General features: G+C 44.0%; 1 protein-coding gene across 1 annotated transcript; it reads left to right on the forward strand.

The window, feature by feature from the left end:
- Window positions 1–17,378: 17,378 nt before the first annotated feature.
- On the forward strand, window positions 17,379–18,743 carry Ivl (involucrin). Its single transcript, XM_027392880.2, has one exon. It carries the CDS (start codon window positions 17,379–17,381, stop codon window positions 18,603–18,605), a length of 1,227 nt encoding a protein of 408 aa, XP_027248681.1. The 3' UTR covers window positions 18,606–18,743.
- The last annotated feature ends 241 nt before the right edge of the window (window positions 18,744–18,984 follow it).

The following is an 18,984-nucleotide window of genomic DNA, read 5'->3' on the forward strand; positions in this document are numbered from 1 at the left end:
ACTGTCCTGACACCATGCCCTTCTTCAAAGGGTGTGGAATTACTACAAGTCAGGCTAAAACTATTTTAAGGATGCTGCTTCCACGCTAACCAACAAGACTATTCAATCCTAGACTACCATTTCCACCCAAACATAGGCTACTATTTGCAACTGGAAGTGGAAAGTAGAAAGGGCTGGAAACATTTTGCCTAGTGATACTGACATTTAGATAGCACAGAAATAAAAGAGCATTAAAAAACATTGTCTCCTTTCATTTGAATGTGAAGCTGTCTCACCAGTCCAGCCTAACAGTGTAAGCTGGGCACATTCTAAGGGCCGTAGAGACAGAAAATATTCATCCCAAGGCCTAAGGTCTCTGCTGAAAACAGGGTAAGACTGACACTTCCAGGGTTTTGGTTGGTAGGCTAGTGTTTTGCCACCGTGGCTTGAACTCAGTGCCTTATGCAAGCTAAGCAAATTCTATCACTGAGCTGTAATTCTGGTTTCAGGCTTGCTTTTAAAGTGCTGCATCTGGGAGATCCCTTAAGTCCTAGGTAAAGGGATGGTGGATCACTACCAAATCCCAGTTCTCTGGAGTGCTTAAGTAGAACATTTTAGACCAAACAAATCCCCATAATGCCCTTGAGATGACTGCAGTGCCCCATCACACGTTGGTAGTATCAGAGTACTCAGCAAAGTGCAGGCTGGAGACAGCAGGTGAGGGCACTGGTGTAATGCTGGCTCTGGGGCAGAGCCTCGCTGCTATTCATCTCCAGGCTCTATTCATACTTCAAAGGGCTTCACAGCATAAAAGGGATGATTCATTTAAAGTATGAAACCAAGGCTCTGACACAGGCTGGTTCTTCTCACACTTCCTGAGGCTACTTCGCTCCAAAAGTGACTGCATTAAAGCAATTTGCTCTTTCACACATCCTCATTCACCAAGGTGAGCAAGTAGGATAAAAAAATCACCCATCACATACTCATTAACTTCCATCTTCACTGCCAGACATAGTCCCAGAATGAAAGACCTAGCCCCCCAAGGCCACACCCCATTCCAAATGGAGATAGCCCCTGACAGTTTAGCTTTAGCATTGAGGATGTGAAGGACTAAAATCCAGTAGTGGGAGTGATGAGTTAATATTCTTCCACATTTTCTCCCTGCTGCTACTGTGGTCCAGGAGATTCAGAGCATCTCTCTGATTCCCGATGTCTTCATCCAGTAGTATATAGTAGCTCCTAAGCACATACCAGGGGTCTTCCTCCCATAGTGAAAGCTGCAGAGTGAGACCAGGTGAGGCTGGGCAACAGCTTGTCAGCCAAAAACTCATTATCTCCACAGGGTGGAGGCAACAGCCACACCCAGACTCATTGGGACCCAGTTTGTCTAGTGTAAACTGGATTTATGTCCAGTCCCCAGATGGAAAAGGAATGAGTCTAGAGCCCAACACCCATCCCCTAGGAAAGCCAAGGCCCTGTGTCTGCTATGAAGTCATAAAGAGTGGTTCTCATGGCAATGTAGGTCACCTAACTCAAGAACTCTGTCCACTGCTGGGGCTTTCTAACTAGTGGAAAGATAATCTCTGGCATGGAAATTTTGTAGCTTCTGTCCCCAGGAGCCCCTGAATTTTCAGTACAACAGAACAAGAAGATAGTCCGAGTACTTGAGGAAAGGCAAGGATGGGATGCAAGTGTGTAAGAGTCCACTACAGAAGATGAAGGCTTCAGCAGAGCAGGCACCATTAGAAGAGGTCTCCACCCAGGTCCCAACTGCAAATCCTAATGAGAAACAGTAATTAATCTCAACTTGATCCAGCTGGCAGGCCCTGTCACAAATCTCAAAAAAACTTCATTCTTTATATTACTTCGATAAAAGAACATGCACACACACACACACACACACACACACACACACACACACACACACACACACATGCTTATATACAAACACACAATATCTGGCTGCATTTTAAAAGCTTGTTTGTGTCAGAGGGTGTTCTTAAAAATCTCTGGGTGCCACAGGTTGGGAGGGTGACTGAAACTTCACCTAGGCAGCCACTGCTCCAACTCCCACACCCATCTTCCTCCACCTGGGTGACAGGGCTCTGATAGGCCTGACATTTACCCAACATGGATGTGTGGTCTTGTGAACTGAGCATATGCCAAGGGTGTACAAGTCCATCCTGCCTCCTTAGACATCTCTTGCACAGTTACATGATAGCCCTGTTCTCTGCCTGTGATTCTTGGTCACTTTCTGACCGGTCTTGTACTAGAGACATGACACCGGCCTTGGCTAATGTTCCGTAGGAGGCACAGGAAATGTATACGGCTCACATAGAGGAAGTAAACTTAAGGATCTTCCTGGCAAACCTGCTTGACCATTCTAGGCAGGAGGCCTGTCAGTTAACTGAAAGAGTTGTTTGGGATTTTACTATTCACCAAAGAATAAGAACATTGCAAATATTTTGAATGGTTGAGTTTGAGGGCCTCTCCAAGGTCTAGTTACCTCCTTATCCACGATGTTGCTACCTTAGAGAAGAAATAATAGCCTGGAGGTGTGAATGGAGCTGCCTCAGCTTGTGGTTCATACTGTACCCATGAAATGCATGGGACGGTGCCTTATCTGTGTATTCTTGCTGCCATTAGCCATTGGCCTGAGTTTCAAGGTGCATAGAATAGCCCAGTACGTTCAGAAAGTGAGTGAGGGTGGATGGATCTGATAATTCTAATGTACCCAGGTTCCTGGAAACCATTTAGACCCCAATATACACATGATCTTGGGTAAGATGGAACCCATTTTGAATCCATTTACAAACTACTAAGATGTCTGAATTTCATTTGTCTTCATATTTAAAGTGGTATATGAAAATGCTCACCTTTTGTGCTGGTACTCATCATTGGATGAGATAAAGCTTATGATATGACTCAAGGTCAGCCTATGAGTCTCTGCTTTTCACCAAGAGACGAATGTATTACATATCTGTAACTTCACATGCCTTTCCTGGAAAATGGCTACCTAGATAGGAACAGATACATGGGGAATATCAGTGGCTTCTGAGAGGTCCAGCCCTGCTTACAAAGGTCTTAGTTTTCCCCCTGAGGGTTCAGGTACATTGGAGGAAGGTAATAAAAGAAAGTAATGATGAAAGCAGGCCTCCAGACAGCCACTTGTCTTCTTTTTTTCTAGGAACTTCAACAGTAAAGATGAGTGATCCACCAAAAATCCCGTGCTGCCCTCCAAGTCCTCCGTGCTGCCTTCCAAGTCCTCCATGCTGCCCCCCAAGTCCTCCATGCTGCCCACCCAAACCATGCTGCCCACCCAAACCATGCTGCCCACTGAAACCTTGCTGCCCCAAGTCCCCCTGCTGTCCGCCTAAATCCCCATGCTGCATGCCAAAACCCTGCTGTACACCGAAACCATGCTGCCCGCTGAAATGCTCATGCTGCCCGAAAAAGTGCTCATGCTGCCCACAGTCTCCCCCTTGCTGTCCACAGTCTCCCTGCTGTCCGCAGGCCCCTTGCTGTATGCAGTCCCCTTGCTGTTGTCAACCCTACTGCTGCTCTGCGGAGATTAAGAGTGAGTCAGATCCTGATTCCACAGCTGGCCAAACTCAGGAAAAGGGCTCTCAAGCACAGTCCTCTCAGAAGAAGTCAAGCAAGTAGACTGTCCTGACACCATGCCCTTCTTCAAAGGGTGTGGAATTACTACAAGTCAGGCTAAAACTATTTTAAGGATGCTGCTTCCACGCTAACCAACAAGACTATTCAATCCTAGACTACCATTTCCACCCAAACATAGGCTACTATTTGCAACTGGAAGTGGAAAGTAGAAAGGGCTGGAAACATTTTGCCTAGTGATACTGACATTTAGATAGCACAGAAATAAAAGAGCATTAAAAAACATTGTCTCCTTTCATTTGAATGTGAAGCTGTCTCACCAGTCCAGCCTAACAGTGTAAGCTGGGCACATTCTAAGGGCCGTAGAGACAGAAAATATTCATCCCAAGGCCTAAGGTCTCTGCTGAAAACAGGGTAAGACTGACACTTCCAGGGTTTTGGTTGGTAGGCTAGTGTTTTGCCACCGTGGCTTGAACTCAGTGCCTTATGCAAGCTAAGCAAATTCTATCACTGAGCTGTAATTCTGGTTTCAGGCTTGCTTTTAAAGTGCTGCATCTGGGAGATCCCTTAAGTCCTAGGTAAAGGGATGGTGGATCACTTCCAAATCCCAGTTCTCTGGAGTGCTTAAGTAGAACATTTTAGACCAAACAAATCCCCATAATGCCCTTGAGATGACTGCAGTGCCCCATCACACGTTGGTAGTATCAGAGTACTCAGCAAAGTGCAGGCTGGAGACAGCAGGTGAGGGCACTGGTGTAATGCTGGCTCTGGGGCAGAGCCTCGCTGCTATTCATCTCCAGGCTCTATTCATACTTCAAAGGGCTTCACAGCATAAAAGGGATGATTCATTTAAAGTATGAAACCAAGGCTCTGACACAGGCTGGTTCTTCTCACACTTCCTGAGGCTACCTCGATCCAAAAGTGACTGCATTAAAGCAATTTGCTCTCTCACACATCCTCATTCACCAAGGTGAGCAAGTAGGATAAAAAAATCACCCATCACATACTCATTAACTTCCGTCTTCACTGCTTTGGGAGTACTACACTTTACTAGATCCTTCCCTTTGCAATTGCTTCCTCATGCCTCTCCTTTTCCAACAGCATTGTTCTGTCTTTTCGAGTTTGAATTTTTTAAAGGTTTTTCATAAATTAAGAAAAATCATTCCTTCAAACTATACTTCCTCAACCTCACAAACATGTGAAAAAGCTCAAATCACAACATGTACTTTTATATCTATGATATGCACAAGTGAAATTCCTTGGGCTTTCAAAAATTAAGCACATTTATTGATAATGCACCCACAAGGGACAAAATGTTGACCATTTAGTTTGTGCAAACTGTGTAAATCTTCAAAACACAAAGGACAGACATTTCAGTAATTTGACAAGAGGCTGACAGTGTTTGGATCAGGAGGTTCTGAGAATATGAGCTGGGTGAATATGACTCTCTATGAAGAAAACATAAATATGTACAAGCAAGCTTAATTATGTTTTAAAAAGGAGCAAAAGGATGAAATACAAGTGAAAATGCATAGATGTGAAATAAGCCAGCCTCAGATGAACATAAGTTCATCTGTGTGCATATGTTCATCATAGCTTGAAAGTTGTAGGTGAACATTTGAATTAAAGGGGACCAAAAAGGGGGGATGGAAGGGAGAAAACATCATGGGGTTAATAGCAAAATAAAATCCTATAAATTAATAATATTAGTTATTCTGTATACTAACAAAAGTTTTGGTGCTCCAAGTTTCCCCTATTGCAGGGTTCAACAGAATTAAAACCCTAAAAGTCCATTTAGTCCAGTTTGTTTACCATATTAGTGAAAGCACTGCTTCCATTCATAGTTTAATATGCAGGGTAGCTTCTTGCAGGGAAGGAGACAGTGGGACAGTGGGTTTAAGGGCTTGCCACCATGCGCAGGATGAAGAGAATGGGAGAAGACCTTGGTAGAGCTGACCATAGGATCTGGTGTTGTGGAGGAACAGCAGAGGAAAGCCCTTCACTGCCTGACCTGGGAGATGAGGCTGCCAGGCCATGAGGATGAATAGGCTGGCCACAGCTGAGGAGATTCCATTCCTCACTCTAAATCTCAAGTGCCACTCTGTGACACACACAACATCCCTCCTGGCCCAGCTCTCACACACACAGACTCCCCTCCAGGCTAAGCCTCTATGCCCAGCTTCTGCCATTTCTCACAAGTTTTCTAATATTCAAGAATGCTATTGCATGTATCAGAGGTTCATTTCCAAATCATTACTCCATATTAGAAAATTCGTCAGCACAGATATGTATCCTGGTTGATGGGCATTTGGCTCCTTTCCAGTGTTTGGCTGTTACAAAGCTCTTACGGACCAGGGCAATCTGTGTGTGGGCACAGGGCTCATCTCTGTAGTGGAGGCTGAAAGCCAAAATGCCTGTTGTGTTCTACTTTGGGGAAAACTGACCAACTGTTTCCAGTGTGGCTGTATACTTTACATTTTGTTAGCATGATTCTGATTGTTACATATCTTGATAATATTTCATACACCCAGATTTTCAAGTCTTTTGAAGTTATGACCTAACATGGATGTTGGCTTTAATTTTCATTTTCTTCATGATAGATGACATAAAATCTTTCATTTTTCTCATTTGTCTCCATCTTTGGTGAATTACACATAATTTTTTTAACCATTTATATGGCTTATTAATGAGTTTAAATGCCTTTTATAAGTAAGTAACTTGGATATATTTTCTCCAGGGTATAACTTACCTTTTCACCCTAATAAATTTTTTTTTACCAAAAAGCAAGAATTCTTTATTTTGAAAAGTTTGGACATAACTACCAAAAATGGACTGACAACATCAGTCACAGAATACATGAGTTGTTAAATGAAAATTGCAGCATAAGGCATGGAATACACCCAGAGGTTCAAAACAATACAGGCTATCATCATTGGCCTTGCTTACCCACCATTACTATATGGTAAGACACTGTTGCTAGAGGTAGAAGGATAGAGAATCAATCTCAAATTGATGATGAAATGTTACCTTCTGCCTCACTTTCATAGTACCAGAAGATGCTATGAAATTTGCTGAGGGAGGAAGGATATCGATGATCTTACCTAGAACTGGACACTGCATATTACAATACATCTCGGCCTGGCAGGATGTGCCACTGGTGCAGTAAGTAGTGTCACATCTGTTATGAGGTAACTAACTGATTAGACTTGAGATCTGCTCCACAGAAGGGAATTTCATGCCTGCTACTATAATCCTAGTCAAAAGTTCATGGTTAAGAAGGTCATAAGCCCTAGGGTGGACCCTCTTCTTGCTATTTTGAGAAGTATTCATGCTACCAAATTATACTCACAAATCTGGGCTGTTCTCAACCTTGACCAGAAAAGCTTCTTTTCTCCCCACTAGGTAACAGTACCAAGGCACATAATTGGTGAACATGTTGAAAATAAGAGACTGAGTGATCATCCCTGAATGGATCATTTTAAACTTACCCCCCACCCCCAGCCAAGGCTCATCTCCAGATAAGAGGAAGAAAGAGTGTAAGAGCTGTAGGAAATGGGGGAGTGAAGGGAAACACTGTCTTTTGGACACAGCATGGCATGACTGTCATCTCAGGAACTCAGGAACTACGACTACCTGTTCAAGTACTTAACTAGATCAAGTCAACTAAAATTCTGACACAGGTGATGGAGATGCGCTTTGGGCCCACCCCTTAATGAGGTGCTATTGGGCATTGATAGCTGGGGGAGAAAAAATAGATCTGAGGGAGTTCCAACTGGTAGGTTTCCTTACTCTGGGGAATGGCACTATACCCATGCATACAGTGCTGATACTAACTGGACTTGAAGAAGGAGGAAGAGGAGTTGGAGGGAAAGGAAGAGAGGAAGGGGAGAAGGAGGAGGAAGATATGAAATTTGTAGGAGATACAAGCAGAGGATGGTTATGACCGTATAGATTGTATACATGTATGAAGTTCTGAGGAATAAAAAATATAAGTAAGCAAAAGTTTTAGTGCTGGAAAAGTCCAATTAACCAACTGTTTCCTTTTATGAATCTTCTTAACATGTAGAAGGAATTTTTGTCTAATTTCAGAACACAAGAATTGTCTTCCTTGCTTTATTCTGAAAGATAATTTTTGTATGTGGTGAAAAGTGTGGAGAATTTTAGTAGGTAGGCCAATGTGGGTATCCAGTCATCTAAGCACTATTTGTGGAAGACTATTCTTTACCAAATTGCTTTGACATCTTTGCCCAAAACAGCTAATCTTGCTCATTAGAATTTCACAGTTGTATGATCTGTCTATTGTTAATACCAATGTTTTATTTTACTATAATGCTACAGTTTTAAAGTCATGAGAGGTAAACAAACTTCTTTCTCAGACTTGTTATGACTAACCTAGGTTCTTTGAATTTCTATATAAATATTACAATAAACATACCCAAAAATCCTGCTGGCTTTGGACTGAGGCTAGAGCATTTCTGTTCTGTCAGTGATGGCTTCCTGGTTAAATATGAGCAGAGGTTAGAAAGACTAGAATAAAGCAATAAGTGCCAGTTAGTCATTTAACTGTTTCTGTCTACAAAGATTTTGAATTATGGCCTTTCATGTGGCCACACTCTTTGTCTATACTGTGTCTTGATTCCCCTCTAGTCCAGCTTTTCCCTCTCATCTACCTTAGGCTGTGAGCTACTTTTTTATTGCTGTGATAAAATATCTGAAAAAATTAAGGAAGGAAGGTTTTATTTTTCCCTTACAGTTACAAGTTACAGTCTATCATGGTGGGGAAGTCACAGATTCAGGAACATGCAACATCCAGTTATACTGTCTCTATAGACAGGAAGCAGAGAGAGAAACATGAGAGCAAAGGCTCTGCTTCCTTTTCTCCTTTTCATTCAGCTCATGGAATGGTACCACCAACATTTAGGGTTGTCTTCTTTCCATATATATATATGGAAATATTAGCTAAGGAAATATTAGCCTTGCTAATATAGATATGTATATATAATATATTCATATATAATATATATTCATATATATTATATATATATATATATATATATATATATATATATATATTAGGTTATTCTAGATCCTGTCGTTGACAGTCAAGATTGACCATCACAGTTGCCTTTATCAAGATTGTCCACAGGTTCCATGTTCCCTAACACAGTAGATATTCATAGTCTTACCTTTTAAAATATTTAGTAAGAGTATGTATATTCAATGATACACAATGTCATCATTTAATATTACATGTACATTGTGAAATGATTACCACATTCAAGTTAACATCTCCATCACCACCCTTGCTGTACCTGAGACATTCAACACTTACTCATAACTGAAGTTTTGTGCTACTTGATCAACACCCCATTTCTCCTATCCACTAGCCATAGAAATCTCTGCTTGGCCACTGCTTCTGTAAATTTGAGTTTCTTAAGCTCCACATATGTCTATATCATTTTTTCACAATCTTCTCCATCCCTGTTAAGCAACAATCCAGTTTCTTTTAGGATACTCCATCTACCCATCCCCCCTGCAGCGTTTTTATTCTTTTTTAACTCAGTGCCTGTTATTTTAGTTTCTCCCACTTTCCTTGATTTCCTTCACATCTCCCTGATGGGAATATTTTTCCAGCCTCTTCATTCTTCTGTTATCATTCACCCCCTTGGTGATTTCACTTTAGATAATGAGAAAGAGGAGGGAAGACGCTTCATAATGTACGTCTGTGTCATAAACCTCTCTCTGAACTCAAGGTTTATACCTCTAAGTACCGTGTGACGGCTGCCTGAGTGTCTAATGGGAAACTCACATTTGACCTGTTTGAGAACTCACAACTGAGATTCTCTTCAACTCTGCTAATCACAGTTCTGTCTTTGTTCATGCAAGGCTAACATTTGTTTGAATCATTGTTGGCTTCCCATCTAAACCTCACATATTCCTTCTGTTGTAAAAAATCAACTGAAATATGACTGTGATATCACTGTTTCCGAGATATTGATAAAGTCATACAGTTGCCTCTTGCAGCTAACAACTGCTTCTATTCTCGCCAGAAAGATACTTTCAAAATTAAGTCAGACAGTGTCACTGCTATGAGAAGCCAAAGTTGTCACAGAATTTCCCCTCCCTATCCACCTCCACATACTCCCCCAATCTTGTCTTACTCACACATGCCTGGCCACATCAGCCTTCTGGCTGGTTCCAGAGGATTCTTGCCTAACATTGTTTGCTTCACTGTCTCATCCTCCTTCCCCATTTAACCTGGTGCTGACTTTCTTTTCTTCAAGTTCTTGCTGTGGCAATTCTGTCCCAAGTCTCTCCCCAGCCCCTAGACTTCACAAGCTTTCCTTGGCACATTTCCCCACAAAGTATGTTTTAACAAAATGTAAGACACATTAATGCTTTGTCTGTTGTTTGCTTTACTTATTGCTGACTAGTAGAGAAGTTTCCCTGTTTATTTCAGTGCTGGACCACAAGGACCTAGAACACACACACGAGAATGCTGTCAATCAACAGCAGTTAATAAAATTCAGTCACTAGGCAGAAGTTGGAAAAGGTATTTCCAGGAGAGAGAGAGAACAGTATTGTAACTGTGCAGAAGTAAACAAAGGTAAAAGTAGAGACCTAGGGCTTAGCTCAGACTTCCGCTGACTCCAAGTGCTCCTCTTGAATCTCCCTGTCATCCTCTGTGAGCCAAGGGGCCATCCCCTTAGCATTCTCAGTGTGGTAGGAGGTGGTTCAGGGGTGACTTGGCCTGAGTTTCCTTACAGAAGTGCTGGTTGAGGTGGGGGAAGAGTGAATTTGGCAGAGCAAGCAAATACTTGTTTGAGAGAGGAAGCTTGATTCACCACACCCCAGATAGCCCTGACCTGTATCCTCCTGCCTGCTTCACTCTGCACAGGCTTTCTAGTAAAACCTGAATGATAGGAAAACAACCTTTTAGCTGCTCCAGCGCTTTCAATCTTGCCTGCCAGGCAGCCAGTAGCTCTCTCTGCCTTTCTCTATTGCAGCCTTGGTTGCCTCTCCAGGAGGAGTCCATCACACTAAATGACATCTCTGCTTTAGGGGTTGAAGCAGACCTGGGAGCAGAGATTCACACTTAATCCACTTGTGGGTGAGATTGCTGGCAAGTGAGATCAGGTGCTGTGGGATCTGGGCTCCTCTTCTGTAACATGAAAGGGATTAAAAGAGTTCGTGAATGAGAGTGGATGGAATGAACAGACTTGGAGGATTTATTTCCTATGAATGGCCTCCAGGGACACTTTCTCAGCCCTGAGTCTGTTTTATGGAGAGCCATGTAGGGTCTATGTACTCCTTTGGGGTGGCATTGAATTACAACCCTCTTTGTTACTAAGACTGTCTTTTTATCAGGCCAGAAGTTCATTGAGAACAGAAGTAAGGCCTGTCCTAAATCGGCCAAGGACTGTATCTCTCCATCAGACTGGGAAGATAGGCCAGCGCCCTGATATACATATGACCCAGGGACCTGTGCTCAACCCCTTGGCTGGGTGACCTGGTTTGAGAAGTGTGTAAATGAGTGGGGTAGGAAGGTTGATTAGGCAGGCTTGATTTGGTGCCCTGCATCAGAATGACTCATCTGGAGGAGACCAACGGCCTCAGATGGCTTCATGACAAGTCATCGACAAATACAGAGAACAAATAGATGGTGTCAGGAAAGGGCCATAGTGGGTCATGTTTGCCAGAGGATCACCAATCCTGGAGTGAGGCAAGCATGTCAGTTCCTACTGCAGAAACAAGCACTTTTTCAGACCTTCTCCTCACCACACATGCGCATGCATGTGACATGGGTCTGAGTGTCATCTACAGCACTCTCAGAAGTGATTTCAAGAGCAATCACCCAGTCAGGAGGCAGCCGGTGCAGAATCAGGTGTCCCCTGCAATACCCTAATTAGCAAGAAAGAAGCCTGCTTCTGTTTATTTGTCTGACACTTGAAGTCTCTTCTGGCTGAAGAGGCTATGTGACTGGACTTCTCTTTTGTTCCACGGCTGTGCCCCTCACCCATTGTCTACACTCCAGGCAATGGCGGCTCCCTGTCTGTTCTCTACCACACTGGACCACTCCCATGCATGATGCCCTGTCTGTACACACACACCCTAAGACCTTAATCCTTGTGTGTCTTATCCCATCTATCATCTCCATTCCCTCATTCTCTGTAATTGATACAGCCCTTTCCATTCTTCTCTGACTAGGACTATGAATTTTACTAGGACTATGCATACATTCCTAATTCCATTGTCTGGGTTATTTTTCTATATCAAATCTTAATTCCAAATCACTAATTTCTTCTCTGTCCACACAGGCTCCAAGGCCCCTCCATGCCCTAAAGGAATACCAATCCACTTTAATTTTTTTATTACCTCACTGGGGGCACACAAGGCTTTATTTAGAGAAAGAAGATGACATGATATTCTATGATGTGCTAATTGCCACTTGAGACCCAGTAGCAGGCATATTAGATCAATCAGAAAATAAAAAGGCAAGTGACTTGGTTGCTCTGATGCAGTATGCTACTTTAGACCCTCGAGAGGTTTTATTGTTTGGTTTGGTTTGGTTTGGTTTGGTTTGGTTTGGTTTGGTTTGGTTTTCCATTATTTGTGAGACCATCATGAAACTTATTATGTAGCCTGAGCCTGTCTAGAATTCCTGATCCTCTTGCCTCTACCTGTCAATTGCTGGAATTATGAAAAAGTCATGCAACACTGCCTTTTTCTCTGAGGATTTCTCATAAGGCCTGGCCAAAGCCTTATGGTTTTCAAGGGAAAAATGAGATAATCAATCCTAAATGAGATGATCTTTAAAGACATGTTTCCTTAAAATTCTCTCCTTTGGCAAGTAACACACTACATGAATATCAATCCATATGTGTAATGACTTGAGACAAGGAAGCATTCGGTATCCTGGGCACCAAATATGTGTTAAGAACACACATCATGTCACCAAATCTTCACAGGAACTTAAAGAGGTGCTTGGATCCTGGTTTTATAAACATGAAGTGTGGGACACCAGCCCAGGTTTTCTCCTGATGGGATTGGATTAAGATAAAGCACCAGAGTCATAAAGGAATGCAGCTCTCTATCCTCAGGACAACAAGGGTCATCCCAGAACCCAATACCCAAGAGTGTTTTGGCTGAATAAGAGCCAGACAAATTATTACTTTCTCCAGAAAAATCCAGAATTTATCATACTTCTGAGAAATGATTGACTTACGGGACTTGGAGGATGTCTCTGAAGGCACAGAGTGAAACTTGTCATGCTGTTCAAACCCTATCAAGGAGCCTGATGGGAAGAGATACCTCAGACCACAGCCAGGGTGTCTGGGTTCCAGCCCTATCACAGACTCACTGTAGACTTTAGACAGATCTTACATTCTCATTTAAGACTTCTGTCCATATTTGTCCAGAAGGAGAGGGACCCCAATAGAGGAGATGCTGCAACACTTTAAACTACCCAAAGGCAAGTTTTTAAAAATTAATTTATCCTTTGATAATTTCACATGTTGTAGTCATACTCATCCCCCCCACCTTCTTCCATCCTCTTTTAACTTCATCCACAGTCTCTTGTCAAATCTTTATCCATTCTTTTTAGCTGGAAGGAAAAGGGCAGCGACTGTCCCTTCTGTCCAAAGCAACAATCTCTTACTCCACCAAATCTCTTTTCTCCCACTACCAAAACACCAGCCATGCCGCTGTTCTTCTTGCTGCCATATGGAATCTCTTTCCATAGCAACTGGATTCAAACTTGATTCAAAAGAAAGAGCCAATTCTAAAGGTCAAAAGTGAGAATGAGCAATTCACCAGGCCAATTTGAGGCAGCCAGATGAAGTGATATACAGAAAAGCAGGTCAGTTCATGCAGGTGCACCCAAAAGTCCAGAAAGAAATACCCATTCTTGTGTCAATTGTTGGTCTCACCTTTCCCTCAGACTCATTCTATCCTGGGAAGGAGAAGGGCACAAATGAAAATGGTCAGATTCAATAGGCAGTAGAGGTAGATAAGAAGACTCCAGATATGTAAGTAGGCACGCAGGGCAGTTTTCAGATGGAGAGGTGATATAGGAAACAGTTACCCTGAGGACCAAAGGATAGGAGGTTAGCATCCTCAGAAATTCTCCACATACTATACAATAATAGACAGATGCTGCATGGCCATGCAAAAGGAGCATGAGATCTTTTGGCCCAAACCATCTCCCTAGGACCATCTGCCACCATCTTTCCAGGACTAGCAACTCATGAAGAGCTATTCTCAACATCTCCACTACTCCCCCAAGGTAATGGATTTCCATGATTAATCCTTTTAACTCCTCTCCTACCACCCCAACAAATAACCAACAATTAAAACAGGGCACTATGGAGGAAAGATAAATCAAGCATTTTCTGCCTCTAGAAGAAAAATGGCAGGGGTCTAAAAGGGCTGAAGCAGGCCTGGGTCAAGGCCTCTCCATGGGTCATGGGAAAGTTCACATTCATTATACTGGCCAAGGACTAGACAGTTTCTTGCAATTTATCACAAGAATCTGAGACTTATGAAGTCAGTCACATAATGTGCTGAGAGGATTTGCCTTAGACATATGCATTCCCAATCCCTAAATAGAGAAATCAGAGGGCAGAATATGGGGCTCTATGCATTAGAAGTCTGGGGCATCCTCAACTCCTCCTGCAAACACACACATGCTTCTAGGCTGCGTCCTCTGCCCTCCTTCCCACACCCAGTGGTCAAACACTCATGCACACATACTGTCTTTTCAGGGTTATTATGCTCTGAATCAGAGGGTAGAAGCCAGATCTGGAAGATACTGAGTCTCTGGGAACCCATAAGACTGGTGTGACTTCCTGAACAGTCTGCTGCCTTGGCACTGTCATGGGCTGAGGAGAGAGAGATTTCTTCCATGTGAGGTCAGAAGTGGAGCATAAGTGCCCCAGTGCCCATGTGAGGATTTTTGGTTAGTTCTGGTGGGGTGGGGAGAGCTCTTCTTGCTACAGAAAATAGCAAGTTCAGGCTCTACAGGGGAATATTGTATTATCCCGCATGGCTCTGGGAATAGAGAAGGTCTGGACAAATGTGTTCTAGAAAACAAAAGGATCTTGTAAGTCCTCTATCTGTTTAAAGACTGAGCCCAATGAACATGAGAATTTAGTATTGCAAACAGATTTGCTTAAGACTAAGATTAGATGCTATTCGGGACAACTACAGGGAACTGGGACACCTCCCAAAATTAACCAGAAATGCAGTTTTATCTTTACATTATTTTACTATTTCTTTTTTATTAAGTTATAGTAAGAGAGTGATAATGAATGAACTCCATAAAGTAAACTGTTAATCAAGCATTGAAGATAAAGTTAAGCCACACAATTCAGCTTTATTTTCCTGGCACACTCATATACACACATGAAAATGGGTTATCATTGAACTACTAGAAAGTACTTATGCTTAGGTGTGATATTTACTGTCATTCATTCTTTCAATTAGCATTGATAGCATTTTAGTGTATGAGGTGACTTTGCCAGATTCTTGGGACAGTGGAAAGCACACCAGGTATGTATCTGTTCTTAGACAACTTGCTTTTCAGTGGTAAAGACAAATAATAATAAAATTGAATAAATGTGAATAAAATAGCTAAATTTTTATTAAGTTGATTAAGACAGAAGAAAATCCAGTAGCTATGGTGGTCAGAGGAGGATGCTAGTCAGACCCCAATATTTCCATCAAAGCTTGAATATATGTCAGAGCCCTGGAAAGGAACCTGTTGGCAGAGGGAGAGCAGGTGCCCAGCCTTGAGGTAAAGCACTTTGGATGTGCCCTAGGGACTGAAGACCTGGAGTGGATCTCTGGGTTCAACACTGGCCTGGTTTACAGAGTGAGTTCCAGGACAAGCAAGGCTACACAGAGAAATCCTGTCCAGAAACCACTACACACCCCACACACCAAAAGGAAAAGAAAAGAAAGAAAACTATCTGAGATGGCAATGGGCAATTTAGTTGTGAGCTTTCAGGGTGTGCACTTCCAAAAATCATTATAGAAAGCATTGGTTATCATTATGAAATGCAATGCATACACCATATCTGATTTCTACCAATTCCCTTTTCCTTGCCTGGAGTGAAGCCAAAGCTTCTAGGACTGTGGCATCCTCAGGTACTTCTATAAATACAGCTTTGGGTGTGATGTGGGGGCTGGGAAGCCCCGGCACACAGACGGAGAAGCAATGTAAGTACCTACTTCCATTTACATGACGTCTCCCCCAAAACACGGCGTATGTCCTCACAGAAGGGAATTATGACATATGCTGAGCACAGATGCTGAGTACAGATGGGCTCCTAGCCCAGTAGAAGGCCCACCACATGTCCCTTCCTTCAGAAGTGATTCCTTACACTGTACTACCAGATATGTTGGCCTGGCTATCTCCAAAACACAAAGTTTCTCATTCTATGCCCTTGGAAATAGATCTTCCAACTTGAAAATCAGGCCAAACCCATTGAGACTGAAAGACAAGTTTGGCTGAAGTTGTAAAGTATGATACCTTTCTCACCCCCTTTTCCTCTTCAATGCCCAGGTCAGATGATCTCAACCAGAAGTGGCTGAGCCCTCACACTCCCACGGTCAGACAGGAGCTGGAAAAGGGAGCCCTGGGGTGGGGGTGCTGCCTAAGATATCAGGTGAGTCAGGAAGGAGCTGGAGGAAGCTGACCAATTAAAGTGGTGAAACCAGTCCACCACCTCCAACCTGAGAAGGAGACTAGGCGGGAATATAAAGGCACCTGATGCCTGCTCAGCTCAGCACTCCACTGGAAGCTTCTGCCTTCTCTTCTCTGTGAGTCTGGTGAGTGTTAGACAGAGTGTTAGCTGCTGGGACCTTAGTTGTGGTTGTAGGCTTCCAACAGGTCAGATCATAGCTAGGGTTGTCTACTCCAACCGGGGGTTGATATTGCTATGGTGCTAGATTCAGCTAGACTACTTATCCTTCAAGGGGTGGCTTAGTGTGCAGAGGGAAATATGCAATAGTATTTTATGTGTGGAGAAACCTGGGCAGACAGGGGCCTGGAAATCCTAATAGAAGTACAAGACTTGTCATAACAAGCCCCAGTTCCCGCTAACTACAACCACCCCTCACTCCTCACCCCTGCCCCTGGGGCTACAGCTTGCTCTCAGAAGATCAAGGGAAAAGGAGCTCTCAGGCAGAACAGACCAGTATGCTAATTTTTCAGAGAAAAAATATGCATCCCAGAGAGACTAAGTGGGTTGCCCAGAAATCTACAGTGTTTAGGTGGGTGTCGGGCCTGGGATATGCTAAATGTCTCCAGTCCAATGCTGTTGCAAGGGCCTCCCAGCTTCCCTCCAGCACAGATGCTCAGCTTTGCAGGGTTCTGGGGTCCTCTGTGAGATCTTTCTTTTTCAAATGTTTCCTTCACACTGTGAGATAATCCCAGAATTCATCTTCCCAGGACCCAGGGAAAGACTAGACAAAAGCAAGTTAATTAACAGCCAGTCCATTCTTGCAGAACCTCTTTGGAGAAAGGCCCCTCTGTTGAGCTCATAGGAGAACTTTTCTGTGCCCTCACCATTCCCACCCTTCACTCTCTTCTGCTTCCCGGAATCACAGCTTGTGGAAGTTGGAAAATGCCCTATTCAGGAGTAAGGATGTCATTAAACGGGGACACTATGTATATCCTGTATAATCAGTGGCTCATCTATTTCCATTGCCTTCAGTCCAACCTCTGATCTTTCTGTTTTGTTGTTGTTGTTTTAGTCTGGTCTATACAGGATTCCAAGATGTCCCAGCAACACACATTGCCAGTGACTGTACCATCTGTGGTTCAGGAATCCCTCAAGACTGTGTGTCCTCCAGCTCAATTAAAGTTGGAACAAACCAAGCAGCCAACTTCACAACCTGCACTTTGCCAGAAAGTATTCTCTGAGACCCAAGAGAAGGGCTCCACACAACAAGAGGAGAAGGGCACAACTGTGGAGGGGCTTCCTAGGCAAGAGTGTGAGCAACAGCAGCAGCAGCAGCAGCAGCAGCAGCAGCAGCAGCAGCAGCAGGGACCACAGGAGCAGCAGCTGTCTGTGAGAAAGCCACAGCAGGATCTGCAGGAGCAGGAGCTTCACTTGAAGAAGCAGAGGTCACCACAGGAGCCACAGGGGCTGCATCAGCAAGAGCCACAAGAGCAAGAACTGCACGTGGAGCAGCACCGACATCAAGAGCCACAGAGACAAGGCTTGTGCAAGGGACAACAGCAGCAGCGGGAGGACACACTGGAACCACAGGTGCTGAGTCTGAGACAGCATCGAAAGGAGAAGCAGCAGGATCTAGAACCGCACGCGGGTCAGCAGCAGAAAACTCCTGAGGAGCAGGAACTGATTCCAGGAGAGAAGCAGCAGAAACTGCAGAAGCAGGAGCTACACCAGGAGCAGAGACACCAGGAGCCACAGAAACCGGAGCTGCAGCTGGCACAGAAGCAGCAGCAGCAGGAGCAGCAGGAGCTGCCGCTGGAACAGCACCAGGAGTCACGGGAGCTGCATCTCAGACAGAGACAGAAGCAGAAGAAGCACTGTGAACCAGAACCGCACCTGGGAAAGCAGCAGAGTCGGGAGTCACCGGAGCCAGAAGTGCACTTGGGAAAGCAGCAGCAAAGGAAGTCACAGGAGCCTGAACTACACCTGGGAAAGGAGCGGGGTCAGGAGTCACAGGAGCCTGAACTGCCCCTGGGACAGGACCAGAAACAGAAAGAGAAGCTGCAGGAGCCAGAACTGCACCTGGGAAAGAAGCCGCAGCAAGAGACAGAGCATGAAGGGTACCAAGGAACACAAAGCCTAGGTCAGTCACTTAAGCAAGAGAAATCCCCAAGGGAGAAGCATTTTGACGACTCACACCTAGAACAGGAGAAGGAGCTCTTGGACCAGCGACTGGATCAAGACCCAATGAAGAAAGATGAGCGACTGGAGCAGAAGAATGAACCGCCAGAGCACCTGACACATCAGGGGAAGCAGATAGAGTAAGTTGTACCAAGCGCCGGCCAAGTCCAAGAGACTCAGCCAACCCAACCTGTGAAAGGAGATGGCTTGCTCACTACAGAGAAACAGAGGCAGATCCAGGAACCAAAACTAAAGCAACCACCCCAGTGTCCCAGAGACTCTTCCGGCTTCCCACACAAGGGAAGAGAGCCTTCCACCACACTTCCTTCAGGTCCCTGGCTGACCCACTCATCCATGAATCCCTGTAGCCTTGACCTTCTTATGCCTATGTCAAGCTGGGAAACAGGACAGTTATGGCCCAGCATCCACCCCAAGGAGCTCAATCTCTACCTTAGATATCAGAGTCTCTTCCTGGGGTGGGAATGGAGAGCTGTCATTAGCATAGCAACTTTGACTTCATTGC

This window comes from Cricetulus griseus (assembly GCF_003668045.3).
Source record: "Cricetulus griseus strain 17A/GY chromosome 1 unlocalized genomic scaffold, alternate assembly CriGri-PICRH-1.0 chr1_0, whole genome shotgun sequence".
NCBI lineage: Eukaryota > Metazoa > Chordata > Mammalia > Rodentia > Cricetidae > Cricetulus > Cricetulus griseus.